The sequence below is a fragment of the Mustela erminea genome, chromosome X (genome assembly GCF_009829155.1).
Source record: "Mustela erminea isolate mMusErm1 chromosome X, mMusErm1.Pri, whole genome shotgun sequence".
NCBI lineage: Eukaryota > Metazoa > Chordata > Mammalia > Carnivora > Mustelidae > Mustela > Mustela erminea.
The window spans coordinates 57,991,907-58,016,214 of record NC_045635.1 but is presented as its reverse complement, the minus strand read 5'-3'; the positions used below and the strand labels follow the sequence as shown (position 1 = coordinate 58,016,214).

General features: G+C 37.9%; 1 protein-coding gene across 5 annotated transcripts in view; it reads right to left on the bottom strand.

Moving 5' to 3' along the window:
• Positions 1-24,308, bottom strand: part of EDA (ectodysplasin A) — a 477,063-nt gene that overhangs the window by 144,227 nt on the left and 308,528 nt on the right. For all 5 annotated transcript variants that reach the window (XM_032331771.1, XM_032331772.1, XM_032331769.1 and 2 more), the window contains exon 2: positions 6,432-6,537. In XM_032331771.1, coding sequence (XP_032187662.1) covers positions 6,432-6,537 — 106 coding nt within the window. The remainder of the gene's footprint in view (positions 1-6,431; positions 6,538-24,308) is intronic.

The following is a 24,308-nucleotide window of genomic DNA, read 5'->3' as shown; positions in this document are numbered from 1 at the left end:
AGTTTATCCAAATTTTGTAACACTTCCTTTTTCAGTTTTTTTAAAAAGAGTTTTGTTTATTTATTTGACAGAGAGACACACAGAGAGAGCACAGTAGGCAGAGAAGCAGGCAGAGGGAGAGGGAGAAGCAGACTCCGCACTGAGCAGGGAGTCCGATGTGGGACTTGATCCCAGGACCCTGGGATCATAACCTGAGCTAAAGGCAGCTGCTTAACTGACTAAGCCACTCAGGCAACCCTTCTTTTTTTCAGTTTTTAAGGTTATATGTTTCTAGGAATTTATCCTAGAAATTTCTTCTAGGTTGTTCAATTATTGGCATATAATTTTTCATAATATTCTCTTATAATTGTTTGTATTGCTCTGACGCTGGCTGTTATTTGTCCTTCATTTCTGATTTTATTTATTTAAGTAATTTCTCTCTCTTTCTCTCTCTCTCTTTGGTGAGTTTGGCTAAAGGTTTATCACTTTTGTTTACCTTTTTTAAAATTATTATGTTCACTTAGTCACTATATAGTATATTATTAGTTTTTGATGTGGTGTTCAAGGATTCATTAGTTGCTTATAACACCCAGTGCTCATCACAACACATGCGCTGCTTAATACCCATCACCCAGTTACCCATCTCCCTCTCCCTTCTGTAACCCTCAGTTTGTTTCCCAGAGTTCAAAGCTTCTCATGGTTTGTCTCTTTCTCTGATTCCTTCCCATTCAGTTTTTCCTCCCTTCCGCTGTTCCTCTGTCCTAGTCCTTATGTTCCACATACAAATAAAAACATATGATAATTGTCTCTCTCTGATTGACTTATTTCAGTTAGCATAACCTCCAGTTCCATGTTATCTGTTCAGAGAATGAGCTCCTAGTTTCAGTGATCTGTTCTATTATTTCTTCAGCCTCTATTTCATTTATTTCTGCTCTAATCTTTATTATTTCCATGCTTCTACTGACTTTGGGCTCTATTTGTTTTTATTTTTCTTGCTCCTTTAGGTTAAAGTTTAGGTTGTTTATTTGAGATTTTTCTTGCTTCTTGATGCAGCCCTATATTCCTATAATTTTCCTTCTTAGAATAGTTTTTGCTGCGTCCTAACAATTTTGGATCATTGATTTTCCATTTTCATATGTCTTAATGTATTTTTTTATTTTCTCTTTGATTTCTTAAATAAATCATTCATTGTTTAGAAACACTTTATTTAACCTCCATGTATTTGTGTTCTTTCTAGATTTTTTTCTTATGATTGATTTCTGGTTTCATACCATTGTGGTCAAAAAAGATGCACAATATGATTTCAGTATTTTAAAACTTACTGATATTGGTTTGGTGGCCTAACATGTTATCTATTCTGGAGAATGTGCATTTGAAAAGAATGTGCATTCTGCTGTTTTAGGATGGGATGTTCTAAATATATTGGTTAGGTGCATTTGGTCCAGTGTGTCATTGAAAGCCACTGTTTCCTTGTTGATTTTCAGTTTGGATGACCTATCCATTGATGTAAGTGAGGTGTTAAAATCCTCTGTTATTATTGTATTACTGTTAGTTTCTTTTTTTATATCTTTTAATAATTACCTTTTATATTTAGATAGTCCTATCTTGGGTCCATAAATATTTAGAATTGTTATATCCTCTTGTTGGATTGCTTCCTTTATCATTATGTGGTGTCTTTTTTTTTTTTTTTAACAAGGCTTCTTTCTTTGTTTCTTCATTTTTTGTTTCTTTCTTTCTTTTAAAAGATTTATTTATTTATTTATTTATGTGAGAGAGAGAGAGAGAGAGACAGAGACAGAGAGAGAGAGACAGCGGGTGCACACGGAGAAGTTAAAGGAGAAGCAGACTCCCCACTGAGCAGGGAGCCCAATGTGAGGCTTGTTCCCAGGACCCTGTGATCATAACTTGAGCTGAAGGCAGATGCTCGGCTGAATGAGCCACCCACCCAGGTGTCCCTGTGTAATGTGCGGTTTCTTGTTACAATCTTTGTCTTTGTCTTTGTCTTTAAGTCTGATATATCTGATAGAACTATTGGTACCCTCTTTGCTTCCATTGGTATGGCAAATGTTTTTCCATCCCTCCACTTTCAATCTGCATGAGTCTTTAGGTCTGAAATTAGTCTCTTGTAGGCAGCATTGCCTTTTTATCGATCCAGTCACCTATGTCTTATGATTAGAGCATTTAGTCCACTTACATTCAAAATAATTATAAATGGTGTATACTTAGTACCATTTTGTTACTTGTATTATGTTTTTTCTAGTTATTTTATTTATTTATGTATTTAATTTTTTAAAAAAAGATCTTATTTATTCATTTTAGAGAGAGAGCAAGAGCAAGCGCAGGAGTGGAGGGAGGATCAGAGGGACAATCAGATTCCCCACTGAGTGGGGTGTCTGATGCAGTGCTTGATCCCAGGACTTGGAGATCATGCCTTGAACAGAAGTCAGATGCTCAACAGACTGAGCCACTCAGGTGCCCCATCTTTAGTTCTTTTCTTTTCCTTTCCTCTCTTGTTCTTTTCTCTTGTGGTTGATTGCTTTATTTAGTGATGTGCTTGGATCCCTTTCTCTATCTTTTTGTATCTATTATAGGTTTTTGATTTGTGGTTACCATTATGCTCATATAAAGTATCTTGTGCATACAGCAGCCTATATTCAGTTGATAGTCACTTAAGTTTAGACCCATTCTAAACCTCATGCTCCTCCATTTCCACCTGACTGAATTTTTGATTCTTTCTCTGTACCACTTTACCCTGTATTTCCTCTGTTTTTTCTTACCTCAGAAATGGCAGTTCTACTAGTCTAGTACCTTAAGTCCAAAACTGTGGCATCATCCTGGGCTTTTCTCTGTCTTTCGTACTACTTATCTAATCAATCTGACAATCCTGTCAGCTATTCTTTTGAAATCTACCCAGAATCTGACCACTATCTCACCACTCACATGGTCCCCATCCTGGTCTAAAGCAACCTCATCTTTTCCCTGGATTATTGGTATACTCCCCTAACAGGTCACCCTGCTTCTGTTCTTTCTCTCTGCATCTATTTTCTCATTTGATTTTTTATTTGAATTCCAGTATAGTTAATAAACAATATTATATCAGTTTCAGGTGTACAATACAGTGATCAATAATTCCATACCTCACCTGGTGCTTATCATGGCAAATGCCCTCTTTAATCCCTATTTCCCCAGACCTCTACTCTGTAGTACCCATCACATTGTTCTCTATTGTCCATTTCTTAGTTTGTCTCTTGTTTTTCCTTTGCTAATTTGTTTTTTTTTTTCTTAAATTTCACATATGACTGAAAGCATATGGCATTTTTCTTTCTCTGACTTATTTCACTTAGCATTATACTCTCTAGCTCCAGCCGCGTCATTGCAAATGGCAGGATTTCATCACTTTTATTGCTGAATAATATTCCACTGTACATATACCACATCTTTTTTATCCATTCATCAACTGATGGACAATTGGGTTGTTGCCATATCTTGGCTGCTGTGAATAATGCTGCTGTAAACATAGTGTCCTTGTATTTTTTGAATTAGTGTTCTTGTATTCTTTGGGAAAATACCCCATAGTGGGATTGCTGGATCATAGTGTAATTCTATTTTTAAATTCTGAGTACTCTCCATACTGATTCCCACAGTAGCTGCGCCAGTTTGCATTCCCACCAAAATTGCCTTCAGCTATTTTCAATAATTCAGAAAGAGATATTATGTTAAAACAGGGGCCAGACCTGTCAAGTCTCTGCTCAAAATCCTCCAATTGGTCCCTATTTACATAGTATAAATATCAGAGTGCTTACCTTGTCCTACAAGGGTCCGTATTGACTTTGCTCACTGATCTCATGTCCTTCCTACACTTTCTTGCTCACTTTGCTCCTAGCCACACTGATCTTTTTAGAACGTACCAAGAAAATTTCTGCTACAGAGCATTTGTACTTACTATTTCTTCTCTCTCTTCTCCTCAAAATATACAGGGGGCCCATACCTTTGTTTCATTCCAATCTCTTCTCAAATGCTCCCTTATTGGAGAGATCTTCCCTGATAACTTCCCAGCACACAACACACTTTCTTTCCCATTTTCCCTGCTATATTTCCTTCCACAACATTTACCACCACCAAATTTATTTATTTATTGTCTATTTTTTTTTACACTGTAAGTTAAGCTCATTGCAGGGAAAAAGAAACATCTATTGAGGGTCTCTTATGTGCCAGGTCATTTTCTAGGCCATGGGGATATAAAAATGAACAAAACAGATAATGCCACTATCCTTCTGGCATTTCCATTATATAATTATAATAAGCTGCTATATTTTCTCAGTAAATATTTGATGAATGCATTGAATAAATATAGCATACACTTAATATAGTAATAGGAATGGCTCAAATTTAAAGAAAATAAATGGTTCTGTAGCTTCCCAGGTGAAAGGCTAGAAATTTATTTGAATCCCAGGACCTCTAGAAATTCTATACTCCTACTTCTAAGGTCTCTTGGGTTCCTCTTAAGTATACTGTTTAAAGAAAAATACCTGAAAGACATCCAAATAAGTAAGGAAGAAGCCAAGCTTTCACTCTTTCCAGAAGACATGACACTCTATGTGGAAAACCCAAAAGACTCCACCAAAAATTGATAGAAAGATTCATGCATTCAGTACAGAGACAGGATATAAAATCATCATACCAAAATCTGTTGCATTTCTATACTCCAATAATGAAGTGCCAGAAAGAGAAATCAAGGAGTAGATCCCATTTACCATTGCATCTAAAATCATAAGACACCTTGGAATAAACCTAACCAAAGTGGTAATAGATCTGTACTCTGAAAACTATGAAACACTGATGAAAGAAACTGAAGATGACACAAAGAAGTGGAAAAAGACGTTCCATGCTCATGGATTGGAAGAAAAAATATTGTTAAAATGTCTATACTACCCAAAGCAATCTACACATTCAGTGCAACCCCCATCAAAATACCACGAGCATTTTTCACAGAGCTAGAACAAACAATCCTAAAATTTGTATGGAACCACAAAAGACCCCAAATAGCCAAAGCGATGCTGAAAAAGAATCCAGAGCAATGTTGAAAAAGAAACCAAAGCTGGAGGCATCACAGTCCCAGACTTCAAGCTGTATTACAAAGCTCTAATAATAAACACAGCATGGTACTGGCACAAAAATGGACACATAGATCAATGGAACAGAACAGATGACCCATAACTATCTGGTCAACTAATCCTCCATAAAGCAGGAAAGAATAACCAATGGAAAAAGGACAGTCTCCTCAACAAAGTGTGCTGGGAAAACTGGATGGCAACACACAGAAGAATGAAACTGGGCCAATTTCTTACACCCACACACAAAAATAAATTCAAGGGGTGCCTGGGTGTCTCAGTCAGTTAAGTGTCTGCCTTCGGCTCAGTTCATGATGCTGGGGTCCTGGGATTGAGACCCACATCGGGAATCCCTGCTCAGCAGGGAGTCTGCAGCTCCCTCTCCCTCTGCTGCTGCCCCTGCTTGTGTTTTCTCTGTCTCTCTGTCAAATAAATAAATAAAACCCTTAAAAAATAAAATAAATTCAAAATGGATGAAAAACCTAAATGTATTTTGTTGGTGATATTTTGATAGGGGTAGACACATGCTATCTTTAAATCCAGATGGCTTTGCAGCAGTCCAGGCTCTGTGTTCCACAAATTCCTGTCCAAGGAGGTACTTTCTGTCATTTGACAGAGTGATGTTGAAATAGCATTCAAAGACTCTGCCCAGGAGCTAGTGAAACATCTTGTTATACCCCACAAAGTGCATAGCTAGTCAATTCAAAATTGTTTCACCCTCAGTAAGAAGGGTTCTAATGGCACATCTTAAACTTGCTGACAGGGAAATCAACATCATCAACTTTAATTACAAACACCAACAATTTGCCAGGTACTGGGATAGATTCTACAGTTATATAAAGATAAATGAGCCCCTACCCTCAAGGAACTTACAAATGAGTTCGAAGTTCTAATTCATATTTGAGCATGGTAGCTCATACCAACATTGACATGAATACCATTGGGATTAACACACCATGTAAGTGCCACCATGACATTCTGTCAATTTCAAGAATAGGAGTGAATCTTCTTGGTGGCCTTAGTAGATAGATATGGGGTGTCCCCAGGAGAGGTGAGGTCCTTATGGAGTGTGATCTTGAGAGATATAAATGCTACCATGGCTCTCAGATACACTTGAAAGGACTGAAAATATCTGGAGTTGAAGGAGAGAGGATCCTTGTATAGTCAATTCTGTGTCAAGCTATATGGACTGATTTGTAGTTTAGGCTGAAAAAAAAATTCTGTGACCTTTGGTCAACGGACAATATGTGAGATAGTGAAGCACACATGAGAAGGCAGTGCTCAAAAGGGTACTCCTCATTTATCATAACATGTGATAAAAGATCACTCAAACAGACTTACCATCTGCACCTTCACTGCTTTTGCTTCTTTTATTGCGGCGAACACGCCTACTTTCCTCTTCAGAGTATGATTTTTCATCAGAGAAGAAGAAATTCAGAAGGGCCATCTACAAAAATAAAAAGGAGATGAGTTAAAGGTTGACCCCCATCAACCAGAGCCAACATAAAAAACTGGCTTTCCTATCATATGATCTCCCTGATATGAGGAAGTGGAGATGCAACATAGGGGGTTTGGGGGGTAGGAAAAGAATAAATGAAACAAGATGGGATCGGGAGGGAGACAAACCATAAGAGACAATCTCACAATACAAACTGAGTGTTGCTGTGGGGAGGGGGGTTGAAAGAGGGTGGTGGGGTTATGGACGTTGGGGAAGGTATGTGCTATGTTGAGTGCTGTGAAGTGTGTAAACCCGGCGATTCACAGACCTGTACCCCTGGGGCTAAAAATACATTATATATTTATGAAAAAATAAAAAAAATAATTAAAACAAAACAAAACAAAACAACTGGCTTTCTGTAGAGAGTCTAACTTAACCTGAAATCAGTGTATCTGAAACCGGAACCATCTTCTCTTACACTGTACAAATATATTTAATTTTTTGGAGCATAGCTTAGCTTTATTTTTATTATAAAACTTTAAATAATATAGATAACCACCATTATATTTCTATACATATATTTTTTACATAACAGATTATTTTCATTTGGTTTTATACTTTTTATACCCTGTTTTCTTCATTCAAAAAATATATTTTCTATGGTCCAAGGAGTCTGTGTCTTCATGTTTAATGACTATATTGTATTTCATGATAAGGATGTACCATCATTGCCACCAGTTGTTATTATTATTTAACACATAGTGTAGAATTGGTCTCAGGAGAATTTAGTGATTCAGCACTTACATATAATATCCAGTGCTCATCCCAACAAGTTCCCTCTTTAGTGCCCATCACCCATTTAGCCCATCCCCCCACTGACCTCCCCTCAGTCTCTTCCCTATCACTTTCAATTTCTTATGGTTTGCCTCCCTCTCTGTTTTTAACTTATTTTTCCTTCCTCTTTCCTGTGTTCATCTGTTTTGATTCTTAAATTCCATATATGAGTGCAATCATATGACATTTGTCTCTGACTGACTTATTAATACACTGTAGTTCCATCCCTGTTGCTGCAAATGGCAAGCTTTCATTCTTTTTGATTGCTGAGTAATATTTCATTGAATATATATACCACATCTTTGTCTATTCATCAGTCAATGGACATTTGGACTCTTTCCATAATTTGGCTATTGTTGATAGTGCTGCTATAAATACTGCTAAAACACAGGGTGCATGTGCCCCTTTGAATCAGGACTTTTGTATCCTTTGGATAAATACCAAGTAGTACAATTGCTGGGTGGTAGGGGAATTTTATTTTTAACTTTTTGAGGAGCCTCCATACTGTTTTCCAGAGTGGCTCTACAAGTTTGCATTCCCACAAACTGTGCAAAAGGGTTCCTCTTTCTCTGCATCCTGGCCAACATCTGTTGTTTACTATACTGTTAATTTTAGCCATTCAGAAGAGGTGTGGTTTTGAATTGTATTTCCCTGATGATGAGTGATGTTGAGCATCTTTTCATGTGTTTGTTAGCTGTCTCGATATCTTCTTTGGTGAAATATATGCTCATGTCTTCCACCCATTTCTTAACTGGATTTTCTTATTTTGGGGGTATTAAGTTTGATAAGTTCTTTCTAGGTTTTGGATACTAGCCCTTTATCAGATATGTCATTTGCAAATATGTTGTCCCATTCCACTGGTTGCCTTTTAGTTTTCTTGATTGTTTCCTTTGCTGTGAAGAAGCTTTTTATCTTGATGAGGTCCCAATAGTTCATTGCTTTTGTTTTTTTTTGCCTCCAGAGACATGTCTAGTAAGGATTTGCTGTGGCTAGGGTCAAAGAGTTGGTGCTTTTTTTCTCCTATAGGATTGTTTTTTCAATATATTTATTTTCAGAAAAACAGTATTCATTATTTTTTCACTGCACCCAGTGCTCCATGCAATCCATGCCCTCTATAATACCCACCACCTGGTACCACAACCTCCCACACCGCCGCCACTTCAAACCCCTCAGATTGTTTTTCAGAGTCCATAGTCTCTCATGATTCACCTCCCCTTCCAATTTACCCCAACTCCCTTCTCCTCTCTAACACCCCTTGGAAAGAACCAAGATGCCCTTCAACGGACGAATGGATAAGGAAGATGTGGTCCATATACACTATGGAGTATTATGCCTCCATCAGAAAGGATGAATACCCAACTTTTGTAGCAACATGGACGGGACTGGAAGAGATTATGAAATAAGTCAAGCAGAGAGAGTCAATTATCATATGGTTTCACTTATTTGTGGAGCATAACAAATATCTCCTCTAGGATTTTGATGGTTCCCTGTCTTACATTTAGGTTTTCCATCCATTTTGAATTTATTTTATTTTTTAAGGGTTTTATTTATTTATTTGACAGAGAGACAGAGAAAACACAAGCAGGGGCAGCAGCAGAGGGAGAGGGAGCTGCAGACTCCCTGCTGAGCAGGGATTCCCGATGTGGGTCTCAATCCCAGGACCCCAGCATCATGAACTGAGCCGAAGGCAGACACTTAACTGACTGAGACACCCAGGCACCCCTTGAATTTATTTTTGTGTGTGGGTGTAAGAAATTGGCCCAGTTTCATTCTTCTGTGTGTTGCCATCCAGTTTTCCCAGCACACTTTGTTGAGGAGACTGTCCTTTTTCCATTGGTTATTCTTTCCTGCTTTATGGAGGATTAGTTGACCAGATAGTTATGGGTCATCTGTTCTGTTCCATTGATCTATGTGTCCATTTTTGTGCCAGTACCATGCTGTGTTTATTATTAGAGCTTTGTAATACAGCTTGAAGTCTGGGACTGTGATGCCTCCAGCTTTGGTTTCTTTTTCAACATTGCTCTGGATTCTTTTTCAGCATCGCTTTGGCTATTTGGGGTCTTTTGTGGTTCCATACAAATTTTAGGATTGTTTGTTCTAGCTCTGTGAAAAATGCTCGTGGTATTTTGATGGGGGTTGCACTGAATGTGTAGATTGCTTTGGGTAGTATAGACATTTTAACAATATTTTTTCTTCCAATCCATGAGCATGGAACGTCTTTTTCCACTTCTTTGTGTCATCTTCAGTTTCTTTCATCAGTGTTTCATAGTTTTCAGAGTACAGATCTATTACCACTTTGGTTAGGTTTATTCCAAGGTGTCTTATGATTTTAGATGCAATGGTAAATGGGAACTACTCCTTGATTTCTCTTTCTGGCACTTCATTATTGGAGTACAGATTTTGGTATGATGATTTTATATCCTGTCTCTGTACTGAATGCATGAATCTTTCTATCAATTTTTGGTGGAGTCTTTTGGGTTTTCCACATAGAGTGTCATGTCTTCTGGAAAGAGTGAAAGCTTGGCTTCTTCCTTGCCCATTTGGATGCCATTTATTTATTTATTTATTTATTTATTTATTTACTGATGTTATTTTCTGATTGATGAGGCTAGGACTTCCAGTACTATGTTGACAGCATTGATGGGAATAAACATCCCTGTTGTATTCCTTACCTTAGGGGAAAATCTCTCAGTTTTTCCCCATTGAGGATGATGTTAGCTGTGGTTCTTATATGGCCTTTATTATGTTGAGCTATGTTCCTTCTACACCCACTTACTTGAGGGATTTTATCAAGAAAGTATGCTGTACTTTGTCAAATGCTTTATATGAATCTATTGAGAGGATCACATGGCTCTTGCACTTTCTTTTATTAATGTACTGTATCACATTGAATGATTTGTGGATGTTGAACCAGAGTTGCAGTCCAAGGATAAATCCCATTTGGTCATGGTGAGTAATCTTTTTAAAGCACTGTTGGATCCTACTGGCTAGTATCATGTTGATAATTTTTGCATCCATGTTCATCATAGATCTGTACTCAGTGGGGTTCTTGGTTTGGGAACCAAGGTAATGTTGCCCTCCTAGAGTGAGTTGGAAGTTTTTCTTCCATTTCTATTTTTTTGAACAGCTTCAGAAAAATAGGTATCAATTCTTCTTTAAGTATTTGGTAGAATTCCCCTGGGAAGCCACCTGGACTCTTGTTTGTTGGGAGATTTTTGATTATTGCTTCAATTTCTTTGCTGGTTATGGGTCTGTTCGGGTCTGTTCAAATTTTCAATTTCCTCCTGTTACAGTTTTGGTAGTGTATATGTTTCTAGGAATTTATCCATTTTTTCCAGATTGTCCAATTTGTTGGTATATATTTGCTCATAATATTCTCTTATAATTTCTTGTATTTCTATGGTGTTTGTTCTGATCTTTCTTCTTTCATGTGTGATTTTATTCATTTGGGTCTTTTCTTTTTGATAATCTGGCTAGGAGGTTATCAATTCTGTTAATTCTTTCAAATAACCAGCTCCTAGTTTCATTGATTTGTCATACTGTTTTTTTTTTTTAAATTTCTGTATCACTTGTTTCTGCTCTAATCTTAGTTATTTACCTTCTGCTGGTTGTGAGCTTTATTTGCTGTTCTTTTTCCAGCTCTTTAAGTTGTAAGGTTAGATTGTGTATTTGAGACTTTTCTTGCTTCTTGAGGAAGTCCTGTATTGCTATATACTTTCCTCTTAGGACTACCTTTGTTGTATCCCAAAAGTTGGGAGTGTTGTGTTTTCATATTTATTTTCATCCATGTATTGTTGCATTTCATCTTTAATTTCCTGGTTAGCCCATTCATTCTTTAGTAGAGTGTTCTTTAACCTACATATTTATGGTCTTTCCAATTTTTTTCTTGTGGTTGACTTCAAATTTCATAGTGGTGTGATCTAAAAATGTTGAAGGTATGGTCTCAGTATTTTTATACTGGTAAGGCTTTATATTTGACCCAGCATGTGATCTCTTCTGGAGAATGTCTTATGTGCACTTGAAAGGAATGTGTATTCTGCTGCTTCAGGATGGATTGGTCTGCATATAGCTGTTAAATCCATTTGGTCTGGTGCGTCATTCCAAGTCATTGTTTCCTTGTTGATTTTCTGCTTAGATGATCTCCCCATTAATATAAGTCCAATACTGTCATTGTATTATTATCAGTGTGTTTCCTTAAGTCTGTTATTAATTGATTTAAATATTTGGGTGCTCCCAAGTTGGAGGCATAAATATTTAGAATCATTAGATTTTCTTGTTGGATAGACCCCCTTATTATGACATAGTGCCCTTCTTCATTTCTTATTACAGTCTTTGGTTTAAAATCTAATTTGTCTGATTAAGTATGGCTACTCCAGATTTCTTTTGATATCCATTACCATGATAGATTATTCTTCACACCCTCACTTTCAATCTGGAGATGCCTCTGGGTCTAAAATCGATCTTTTGTAAGTAGTATATTGATGGGTCTTGTTTTTCTTTTAAATCCATTCTGATACCCTATATCTTTTGATTGGAGCATTTAGTCCATTTACAGAGTAACCATTGACATGAATTTACTGCCATTGTTTTATCTGTGAAGCCACTGTTCCTGTAGATTATCCCTGTTCCTTTATAATCTTTGTTGCTTTTGGTCTTTCTTTCCCTCTCAAATTGTCTTCTTTAATGTTTCTTGCAGGGTTGGTTTAGTGTCCACAAAATCCCTTAGTTTTTGCTTGTTCTGGAAACTCTTTATATCTCCTTCTATTCTGAATGACAGTCTTGCTGGATATAGTATTCTTCACTGCATATTTTTCCCATTTAGCATGTTAAATATATCATGCCACTTTCTTCTGGCTTGCCATGTTTCTGTGGAGAGGTCTGCTGCTAACCTTATGTGTCTATCCTTGTGGCTTAATGATCTTTTGTCCCTACCTGCTTTCAGAATTCTATTTTTTGTATTTTGTAAATTTCAGTATATCTTGGTGTTGACCTGTTTTTGTTGATTTTTTAAGGGAAATTCCCTGTTACTCTTGAACTTGAATGCTTGCTTCCTTCCCCAGATTAGGTAAGTTTTCAGCTATAATTTGTTCAAATAAACCTTCTGCCCCTTTTCCTACCCTTCTTCTGGGACTCCTATGATATGGATATTATTGTGCTTTGTGGAATTGTTGAGTTCCCTAAATCTATGTTCATGATATAATAGGGGCTTTCCCTCTTCTTTTCAGCTCCATTATATTCCATAATTTTATCTTCTCTCTGTCACCTATTTGTTCCTCTACTTCTCCCATCCTCATTGTGATTACATCCAGTTGATTTTTCATCTTAGTTATACCATTTTTTATTTTGGTCTGATTAGTTTTTAGGTCTTTTATCTCTGCACCCAGGGTTTCTCTGGTGTCTCCTATGCTTCTTTCAAGCCTGGCTCATAGCCTTATGACAGCTTTTCTAAATTCTTATTCAGATATATTGCTTATGTCTATTTTGAGCAAATCCCTGGCTAGGATTTCTTCTTGATCTATCTTTTGAGAATTCCTCCATCTTGTCATTACATCTAGGTTTCTGCTTTCTCTGTGTTATGAAAGCCCATTATATTTTCTGCTCTTGAGAGTAATACTATATTAAGAATGTGTCATACAGAAGATGGCGGGGAAGTAGGAGGAGGCGCCCTTTCAACCTGTACCCTAAAGTGAGCTGATTACCTTCCAAAGAACTCTGTGATCCCCATGAAATCAGCCTGAGATCCGAATTATACACGTCTGGATCTCTACTGGAGCAGAAGATGCCAGTGGGCAGGTAAAGCGGAGTGGAAAAGTCGGACTGATATTGGAAGATAAACAAAAGGGGGAGGGAGCCACAAGAGGCGACCCACTGGAAAGTAATATTCCAATACGAGAGTGCCCTGCGCCTGGGGACCAGCATTAACTCGGGAGTCTGGTAGAAAGCACTCAAAAAGAGCAAAGGATCACCAGGGGGAAATTGCGGGAATCGGGGTGTTAGGGTCGGGGCTTAAGTCCCCAGACCCAGGACAGCCACCCCTGGCAGAGAGCCAGAGAGAGGGAGGCAGAGAAACCAGGTCTCGGTCCCTGAACCACCAGTGCGCCTGAGAGTGTGTGGCCCCCGGCTCCTGTGAGGGGCTGGGAGCCTCGCCAGCCAACAGAAGCACAGCAGTCCCCACGTGAGTGCCCTGCCGTGCATCAGAGTCTGAGTTGTGCCCCGTGCCCTCCCCTGAGAGAGGTGCACACAGGCGCCAGCCGGGTGCTCTTGGACCAGAAAGACCAGGCACTCCCAGCCCGGGCTAGCGGGAAAATCTCAGTGTGCGATCACTGCTTGGAACTTCTCTGGCAGTCTGGAGCTGCCCAGACAGCCGCTGTTGCCGTGGTTTTGGGTACAAGCAAAAAATCCTGAGTCCCCAGGGACCGCGGCTGGGAACCTTCTCTGCCAGCGGCCAAGGGGGGATTTGTTTGGTCTCTGCAGCTAGACTGAGGCTTCTCTCTGAGAGGGAGGTCAGGGTGCAGTTTGCTTTCTTCTAAACCTACAAAAACCATCAAAAGCGGTCAAGGTGAGAGAGAAAAACAAAAGTGAACAAATATAAAAACCTCCAGAGAGGGGCGCCTGGGTGGCTTAGTGGTTTAAGCCTCTGCCTTCAGCTCAGGTCATGATCTCAGGGTCCTAGGATTGAGCCCCACATTGGGCTCTCTGCTCAGCGGGGAGCCTGCTTCCCCCTCTCTCTCTGCCTGCCTTCTGCCTAATTGTGATCTCTCTCTATCAAATAAATAAATAAAAATCTTAAAAAAAAAAAAACCTCCAGAGAACAAAAGCCTGAAAAAACCAGTTTCCTCAGAGCCCACCCCCTTGAGGGGGGTGCGGGGACTTAACTGAGAGAAAACATCATTGACTGAAAACCCACGTGGCAGGCCCCTGCCCCAGAAAACCAACCAGGAAAGGAGAAAGAAAAAAAAAAGATGACAAGAGAACAACCACCACTACTTCATAGGACAATTTTTATTATTAATTCGATCCTACTATTCTGGCTCATTTTTTTTATATAGTTAATTTTTTATTATTATATAATTTTTTAACCTATTTACCGTCACAGTGAGATGTCCAGTACATCAAATTCCATAATAACTTTCTAACCTGAACTTTTTGATACATACACCTGTGTTTTACTTTTGCATTTCTATTTTTTAAATTTCTTTTTTTTTAATTTTAGTTAGTTTAGTCTAGTTTACTCCTTTTTAAAATTTTTATTTTCTAATATTCATATAGAGTTAAACTTCAAGGTAATCCCCTTTCCCCAATCAATGCCACCCCTATAGGTAAACCAATTCCTAATCCCCCTTTATATTAGGAAAGTTGAGTCCTTTAACAAAGATATCAAGATACACCCAGGAAGAATCAAAACAACCTTCCTCACCCACACTGAGAATTTACAACCACTCTCACATCTTTTTCTTCCACCAGTATTTCTGTGTTTTTGTGTTTGTCCTGATAGTATATAAATCTTACACTCGGGGTTCTTTTTGACAAGGTTCTTCCTTTATTCGCATATATATATATATATATACACATATATATATACATATATATACATATATACACACATATATACATATATATGCAAATATATATACATATATACACATATATATACATATATATGCAAATATATATGCAAATATATATATATATTTTTCTCTTGTCATATACTTTTATCATTCTTTTTGTTTGTCTGTGTCTGTTTGTATACTTCATAAATCTTACCTTGGGGACCATTTGGGCTGAACCCTCTCTTTTATCTCACCTTTCTTTCCTGTCTCTCTCTCTCTTTTTTTTTTCCTTTTCTTTTTCCTCTCATTTGGGTGGGGTACCCTGATTGCTCAGAAGCATACCAGGGTGCACCTGGACTGCACCACAGTCGATACACCCAGCAACACCCATTCAGCCATCTCTCACCAAAATGACTAGGAGGAGGAATGCCCAACAGAAGAAAAATACAGAGGATGGAACTTCTGCAACAGAGCTAACGGCTATCAACATAGACAATATGTCAGAAAGAGAATTCAGGCTAACAATTATCCAAGCAATAGCTAGGTTGGAAAAAGCCATGGATGACCAAACGGAATAGATTAGGGCTGAACTGAAAATGACCAGTATCATGTTTTCAATATTAGGGAAGAGCTGAAAGCTACCAGGGATGAGCTTCACAATGCTCTCAATGAGTTCCAATCTAATCTAAATTCTCTCAATGCTAGAGTAACTGAGAAAGAAGATAGAATTAGTGATCTGGAGGACAAACAGATAGAGAGAAAGGATCAGGAGGAAGCCTGGAACAAACAGCTTAGAAGCCACGAAAACAGAATCAGGGAAATAAATGATGCCATGAAACATTCCAACGTCAGAATTATTGGAATCCCTGAAGAGGAGGAGAAAGAAAGAAGTCTAGAAGATATAGTGGAACAGGTTCTTCATGAAAATTTTCCAAATCTCGTGAATGGAACCAGCGTTCACGTATTAGAGGCCGAAAGGTTTCCTCCCAATATTACAGATTCTCGAAAGTCCTCGAAACAACTAATAGTAAGAATGAAGAATTAAAATTGTAGGCAGAACCTCTTGAAAGCAGCTAGGACAAAGAAGATCCTTACTCACAGAGGAAAGCCCATCAGAATAACGTCAGTCCTGTCCACAGAGACCTGGCAAGCCAGAAAGGGCTGGCAAGATATATTCAGGGCGCTGAATGAGAAGAACATGCAGCCAAGAATACTTTATCCAGCAAGACTGATATTCAAAATGGATGGAGAGATAAAGAGTTTCCAGGACCGGCAAGGCTTAAAAGACTACGCAACCACCAAGCCGATACTGCAGGAAATATTAAGGGGGCTTCTTTAAATGAGGAAAAAGCCCAAGAATAGCATTGAACAGAAATATAGAGACAATCTACAGAAAGAAAGACTTCAAAGGTAACACAATGTCAATAAAAACGTATCTATCAATAACCACCCTCAATGTGAATGGCCTAAATGCGCCCATAAAACGACACAGGGTTGCAGACTGGATAAAACGACAGGACCCATCCATATGTTGTCTACAAGAGACCCATTTTGAACCACCCAGACTGAAAGTGAAGGGATAGAAAAGCATCTTTCATGACACTGGGCCTCAAAAGAAAGCTGGGGTAGCGATTCTCATATCAGACAAATTAGATTTTGAACTAAAGACTGTAGTCAGAGATACAGAAGGACACTACATCGTTCTTAAAGGGACTATCCACCAAGATGATCTAACAATTGGAAATATCTATGCCCCCAATATGGGAGCAGTCAATTACATAAGAAAACTGTTAATCAAGATAAAGAGTTATATGGATATGAATACACTAATCGTTGGAGATCTTAACACGCCTCTCTCAGAAATAGACAGATCATCGAAGCAGAAAATTAATAAAGAAACAAGAGCATTGAATGACACATTGGACCAGATGGACTTCATAGATATATACAGAACATTCCACCCTAAAACAACAGAATACTCATTCTTCTCAAGTGCACATGGAACCTTCTCAAGAATAGACCACATACTGGGTCACAAATCAGGACTCAACTGATACCAAAAGACTGAGATTATTCCCTGCACATTCTCAGATCACAATGCTTTGAAACTGGAGCTCAATCACAAGGAAAAGTTCAGAAGGAACTCAAACACCTGGAAGCTAAAGACCACCTTGCTTAAGAATGCTTGGATCAACCAGGAGATCAAGGAAGAACTGAAGGTAAGTGAGTTTTACAGAAGTATGTTATAGTATATGCCATTTTTAGGGGGAAAGGTATTTTGAAGTCCAGATGGAGACCCTCCTTGCCATCACCAACTATATTCCAGATTTTTTTTTTTCATATTCTGTGTTCCCTCATGGTCTCAGTTTCTGTGGGTGTTCTGGTAGGGCCTCTAGCACATTCTTGTATCCTGGTGGTCATAGTAGGAGAATATGCTCATATATTAATTGTTCCAAAGGGTCTGATGGGAGTTTGTGAGAACTCAAGCTTCCAGAGGAGGAAGGCTAAGGGAGAAACAAACTCCTTCAGATAGCAGAAACAACCGTAGCTTCCACGGGTATTAGGAGTAGCTTAAAGTCCCTTAAGAGAGGCTGCTGATGTGTATAGAACACTCATAAATCATGTTTATTAGAAGGGTATGGACTGTATATGAAAATGTTTTAAATATAGTTTCTATTTTCTCAATAAAAAACAGATGAAAACAACATGAAACACTACTTAAGCTGAAAGAGGATCCCTATTCATAATGCCCTTATTTGAGTCTCAATTAGAGGTAGGATGAGAAACTATATTCTGTTTAGTACAATGACAAAGACAAAAATCAGTGACTGCTCATACAAAAAGTCTAGAATTCTAGCTTGAGTTTTGCATTCATTAGCAAGGCCTCCAGAGGCATGGTGAAGAATATGAACAAAACAGCCTTCACTCTTTGAATATTGCTTTCCTATTGCATAAGGAGGAGGTCACAGCTAGAAATTTTGCTCAAGGGAAAAATATAATTCTTTACACTTTATTAACTGATTACACCTTTGTTTCCTATGGTAAATTACATGGTAAACAGCACCTGCAGATTACAGGTATCTCAGCTGGAAACAATTCGTTAACAGTGAGACATGAGGGGTATACCCATTACTGCTAGTGACTCTCCAGATACTGGTACATATTTTTTTCTAATATCTAAACCAACAAAATTATTGGGTACTTTTCTGTCCTTTTACCATGACACAGAATAAATTTAATTTATTTTATGTTTTATGGTTAATGTACTTGATTATATGGATAATTCATAGAAAATTATTCATAAACTTCTTGAGAGTTAAAGGCACATAGTAGGACTATAATAAATACCTACTTGTTGGAAGAATAATAGGATTATCAATAAACCATTCCTTAAAGCCAGAATCTTCTTGGACCCTAATTGGGCCTATTTCTTAGGGTTAATCATGGCAAGGTAGACTAAAAACTCACTAAAAACTATTGACAGTAATAAAATCAAAGGGATCTTGAGAGTGAGAGACTTGGTAGGTCAATGGCTCTCATACTTTGTTGTGCATCAGAATCACTAGGTATGGGTGTTAAAATGCAGCCTCTCCCTCTCCAAATTTAGATTGAACAGGCTGAGGTGAGACACTAGAGTCTGACTTTTCAACTTGCTCACTATGGGATTTTGATGCAGGAGGTCCCTGAACCACATTTAGAGAAACTGCTATATTGTACATTACTTAACTGGTTCATATGGAGACTGAAAAGTCTGTCTTCTTTTACTACTGCTAAAATAGGGCTCTCATACAGATTATGGTTTTCACTTTTTATTATGTCATTCCTAGAGTTAATGTGTTTATAGAAACCAGGACTTCATCTTTTTCAAGAGGAGGTGGGTACCTACCAGGATTTCTAAAATTGGTAAATCACTGGTTTTTAAGGATTTATTTTTCAATGTTCTTAAGTCTGTTTTGCTTATTGCAACCACTGCAATTACTACCATCACCCATCAGCAATCATCAGGGTATTTAACGAAATCTCCACATGATTCTACCATGGAAAGTTGTGAGTGTCCCAGTACCAATGAGTGAAGTAGGATTGCCCAAACTAGTTTGATGAGTATGTCATGGATACAAAATGAATACCGAAGCTGGCACTGTACACACTTCCAATCTTATAAAAACCCTTAGCATGCTCTGATTTTCAAGAAAAGGTCTGGAGATGGTCACTCAGGGTATTGTTGTTTGCTGAATAAGCACTGAGTCTTACCATATGGAAGACAGTGAATTAGATACTATCTTTAACATATACAGACAAAAAACACACATCCCCAGTTGCTTTGTAGTACAGTGACAGCACTACATAACAGGAGATAGTAAAGTTTTGAAGAAGCAGTGTGACAAGAAGAGAAGCACAATATGTTCCGGTTGCTGAACGGAGTGTGCCAGTGGCTGAGAGCAAACAAACAAGAACACTCAACATTGGTCACAGCATTTCATGGAAGCTGCCCCAGTGGGGTGGGGCTAGAGATGGCAGCAATCAGCCCAAATGCTGAAGGAAATTGGCACCTTGGACATCTCTGGTGTGAGTGCCAGGGATTGCCATCCCCTGTTGTAAATATGTTTGATGATGACTGAAATTATGTAGTAAAGCTAAACATGGAACCCAAACATAATCAACAGTTTTCAATAGAGCTAAAAGCAGTCACTGAATTCTGCTTCCTAGGTAGTTTGACTTAAAAATCACTATCCATCAATGCAAAGTAACTGGAAAGTAGAAAGAATAAAAAAGAACAGTATCTTTGTTTGAGGAGATTACCATAGCAAGAAATTATATGACAAACCAGTTCAATCTCTGGTTTTTCTTAACTCCCAGTTTGGGCTTATGGATCACCTAACACTTGCCAAATAATGCCTTCCATATCTTAGATAGTAATTTTTCCTTCCATTGGTAAGAAGCTCCTTAAAGGAACATGTCCTCTGAACAAGGTGAAATCTGTGTAAGATGCACATCAAGGGGAAGGATGAGTTATTTCAAACACACAACTACTAACACAAAGGGGGGAAATGGGCTCCTTCTCTGATCATCTGTTTCTAGGTTCAGTTCTGTTCCTAATATCCAGAACAAAGCTGGAAGTATAGAAGCTTACTGAACTGATTCTCATCAATGGTCAATGTAAGTTGTGTCCAACTTTTGTATGACTTTGAAATCCATAACCACCACAGATGTCAATTTACCTCATTGCACTGTTCTATTGTCAAGAGTCAGAATCATATTTAATGTGAAATAGCAAGAGAGGACTACCATTACTGAGATTCTGGATGTCAGTTGGTCTGTAAGCATTTAAACAATGTTCAATGCTGACATTTGCAGAGATGCAGTGACAGAAGGATACCCAAGTATCTTTGGTACAGTGAGCTTTATGGCATAACCATAAGTAAGGGTGGCATAAGAAATATTCTAAAGGATGCACTAAAGCATAGCTTAAAATAACATAACATAGTTGTGGGATGCTTGGGAAAGTAACAGCAGAGGCAAGCTTGGAATGCAACAATATGGAATTTGGAAGCTTTCTGAGCAAAGCTTTTTTAGCTGACCACAGTTTGAACACAAATACCAATGGTGACAGTCTCTACAAGTAGCAGCTGCAGTCACAAATCAAAAACCAGTTTGTATCTATGTCATATATAAAGGGCTTCTGGTTGAAGATTTAGGCTTTGTTCCCTACAAGTGTGGGTAAAATAAGTGACATCTTTGAATAAGAAAGTCAGCAGTATATACTGATGTCACTGCCTTCCCTTGGTAGTGTCTGCTTAATTTGTAATTCCCCAAACTTCTGAAGTTTGACACTTCAACATATAAGGAGAAAAAACACACACTTCCACTTGTAATACTTGGAAATTACTAAAGACTATCATTTGTGAATGGAATCAGTTTATAAATTAGAATATACCTATAAAATATATAGAAGCATTAGGATAAAACCATTCCAGTAATCCTTAGCTCTGGATTCAGAAAACATTAGCTCAAATACATCCTCTTAATTATGAATTCTTAAATTACTTCTGACAATTTTATAACAATATTGCAATTTACCTTTACAAAGCTGGACCAGTGAAGGTTAGAGTAGGATTATGGCCAAAATGAGATTGCCTATGGTATTCATTTAATTTAAACTAAGATTTTCCTCTTGTCCAAAATTTCACTATCATTAGCACTCTACAAAATCCATTCTGGTTCCCAATGGAGACCTAAATCACATAAACTATCTCTAAGCCATATTTGAACACAACACTCAAGAGCAAGAATGGAGGAAGGGTAAAAGAGAAGTATCTAGTGAAAAGAAAGTTGCAACAGTCAGAATTTGAGGAAGAGGGGAACAGGACACAAGTAAGAAGCAAATTAAGAAATGTATGGCTCTCAAAAAAATGAAATCTTGCCATTTTCAATGACATGGATGGAACTAGAGGGTATTATGCCAAGCAAAATAAGTCAATCAGAGAAAGACAATTATCATATGATCTCACTGATATGAGGAATTTGAGAAACAAGGCAGAGGATCATAGGGGAAGGGAGGGAAAAATGAAACAAGCCAAAACCGAAAGGGAGACAAACCATAAGAGACTCTTAATCTCAGGAAACAAACTGAGGGTTGCTGGAGTGGAGGGGGTGAGAGGGCTGGGGTGGCTGGGTGGTGGACATTGGGGAGGGTCTGTGCTATGGTGAGTGCTGTGAATTATGTAAGACTGATGAATCACAGACCTATACTCTGAAACAAATAATACATTATATGTTAATAAAAGAAAAGAAACAGATGGCTCTTGGTTGTAATAGGACAAAAATGCTCTAAACATTGTAGAAAAATTAAACACTGGGAAGGATTTTAGGGAAAGATATATTATCAGTTTAAGTTGATGCTGAAATATGTTGTGGGCAAAAGTTCAAAAGGCTAAAAAACAATGGTCCAAACATTCCCGTGGGGTTGGTGGATAAGAATATGAACATAGGTACATGCCTAGTGGACTATTAATCAAGGACTGGCTTACAGAAATGTGAGTATAGAAAGTGAATCTCAGAGATCGGTCCAGAGGGAGAGGTTAGTAAATTTAATTCAAAGGCGGGGAGGTTAATTGTGAAGCACAAACTACTGTTGGGAAAAACAGTAAAGGGCCTGGGACACAAGTTCAGAACTTTAAACACTGTAAAACTAGAATCACCAAGGGGAAGAAAAGGACTGGCAATAAAACTGAGAGGCCAGGAAAACCATTTCACTGTGAGATCAGATAAATCTAGAGTTGCAACGTTGTCCTTAGATAACTTGGCATTTTAGCCTCTTTTATCCAAGTGTGTCTAGGCCCTCCCTTGAGGCAAATACAAAGCAACTGGTTATGTGACATAATGGCAGACGAATACTGTTTCAGTAGTTATAAAACAGAATTTTTTTTCAATATGGTTGTTGATTAGTACATTAGAGTGTACTGAAATCTTCTTTTCTCAGAGGAAAATTCCCAACTCTTGCTTATGACCATGAGAGTGAGTGAAGAAAGCCCCATGCTGAGTATTGTCTCATAAATAGTTTCCATAGCATCTCAACAAAGCTACCCACTCAAAAAGAAATTAGGATAAAATATAAACAAATGAAATGAAGTATAGCGAAAATACTCTACTCATTAGAGTCAATTTTATGCATATCCATTATTTGACTGTTAGTTTAGGGACTAAATCCATCTTTCCATGGAGCAATGGAGAATTAGGTTTCATTGCTGTCTACTAATCTCTTTTATAGAGCTTTAACCCTAATGAATCCTCAAATTTCTACTAATGGGTAAACAATGTAAGGTTTGTCCAGCTTATCACTAATTGCTCCTGATTACAAATATACCCCCCAAATTCAGAAAACACTTTGAACTTTAAAATTTGACAAGTATATAGACTTGTGGATCAAGGTGGCTGATTAACCAACAATTTTATTTCCTCTCCCTGTCAAGATCCCATTAAACAAATTTTTTTATAAATGAAGGTAATAATAGAAGGAATTAGGAGAAAATGATTTCAGTATGTTTCTGAAAGACAGTAGACGTGACGCTGATTGATAAAGAAGTTCAGAGAAGTGACAGAGGGGGCTTACAGCCTAGGATGCTGTTGTTCTGCTCTGTAGGACCCTAGAGAAGTTTGACACTTGGAAATGCCAGGTAAGGGAGTCAGTAAGAATAAATCATGAAAAATTCATTGAAACCATGTGTACTGAATTATTTTCTGCTCCTGTACATAGAATTCCTAGTATTCAGGTGTTTATTCCCAAGGCAAACAAAACAAAACAAAACAAAACAAACAAAAACCCAAAAAACCCCAACCAATTCAGAAGGTTCTTCTTTTTTTTTTTTTTTTAAATTAAATTAATTCAGAAGGTTCTTCTTTAAAGAGATTGGGTAGCCCACAACTATATATAGTCAATTAATCTTCAACAAAGCAGGAAAGAATATCCAACAGGAGAAGGACAGCAAATGGTGGGAAAACTGGACAGCAAAATGCAGAAGAATGAAACTGGACCATTTTCTTACACCATATGCTATTCATTCAAATAAATTGAAAATGGATTCAAGAACTAAATGTGAGACCTGACACCATAAAAAATCCTAGAACACAGGCAGTGACCTCTTTGACATTGGCCATAGCAACTTTTTTCTAGATATGTTTCCTGAGACAAGGGGGTTAATAAAGCAAAAATAAACCATTGGGACTGCACCAAAATAAAAAGCTACACTTCAAAGGAAATAATCAACAAAACTAAAAGGAAACTATAGAATGAGAGAAGGTATTTGCAAATGATATATCTGATAAAGGGTTAATATACAAAATATATAAAGAAGTTCTAAAACTCAACACCAAAAAAACACAAAAGATCCAATCAAACAATGAGCAGAAGGGGGCGCCTGCGTGGCTCAGTCGTTAAGCATCTGCCTTTGGCTCAGGTCATGACCCCAGAATCCTGAGACTGAGCCCCGCATCAGGCTCCCTGAGCAGCAGGAAGCCTGCTTCTCCCACTACCCCCCGCCTGTGTTCCCTCTCTTGCTGTCTCTCTCTGTCAAATAAATAAATAAAATATTTTAAAAAATGAATAGAAGACATGAACACACATTTTTCCAAAGAAGACATAGAGATGGCCAATAGACGAATGAAAAGATGTTCATCACCACTTACCATCAAAACTACAATTAGATATCACCTCACACCTGTCAGAATGGCTAAAATCAGCAACACAAGAAACAACAGGTGTTGGCAAAGATGTGAAGAAAAAGGAACCCTCTTGCACCACTGGTAGGAATGCACTAGTGCAGCCACTCTGGAAAACAGTATTGAGGTTTCTCAGGAAGTTAAAAATAAAACTACCCTATGATTCAGCAATCACAATAG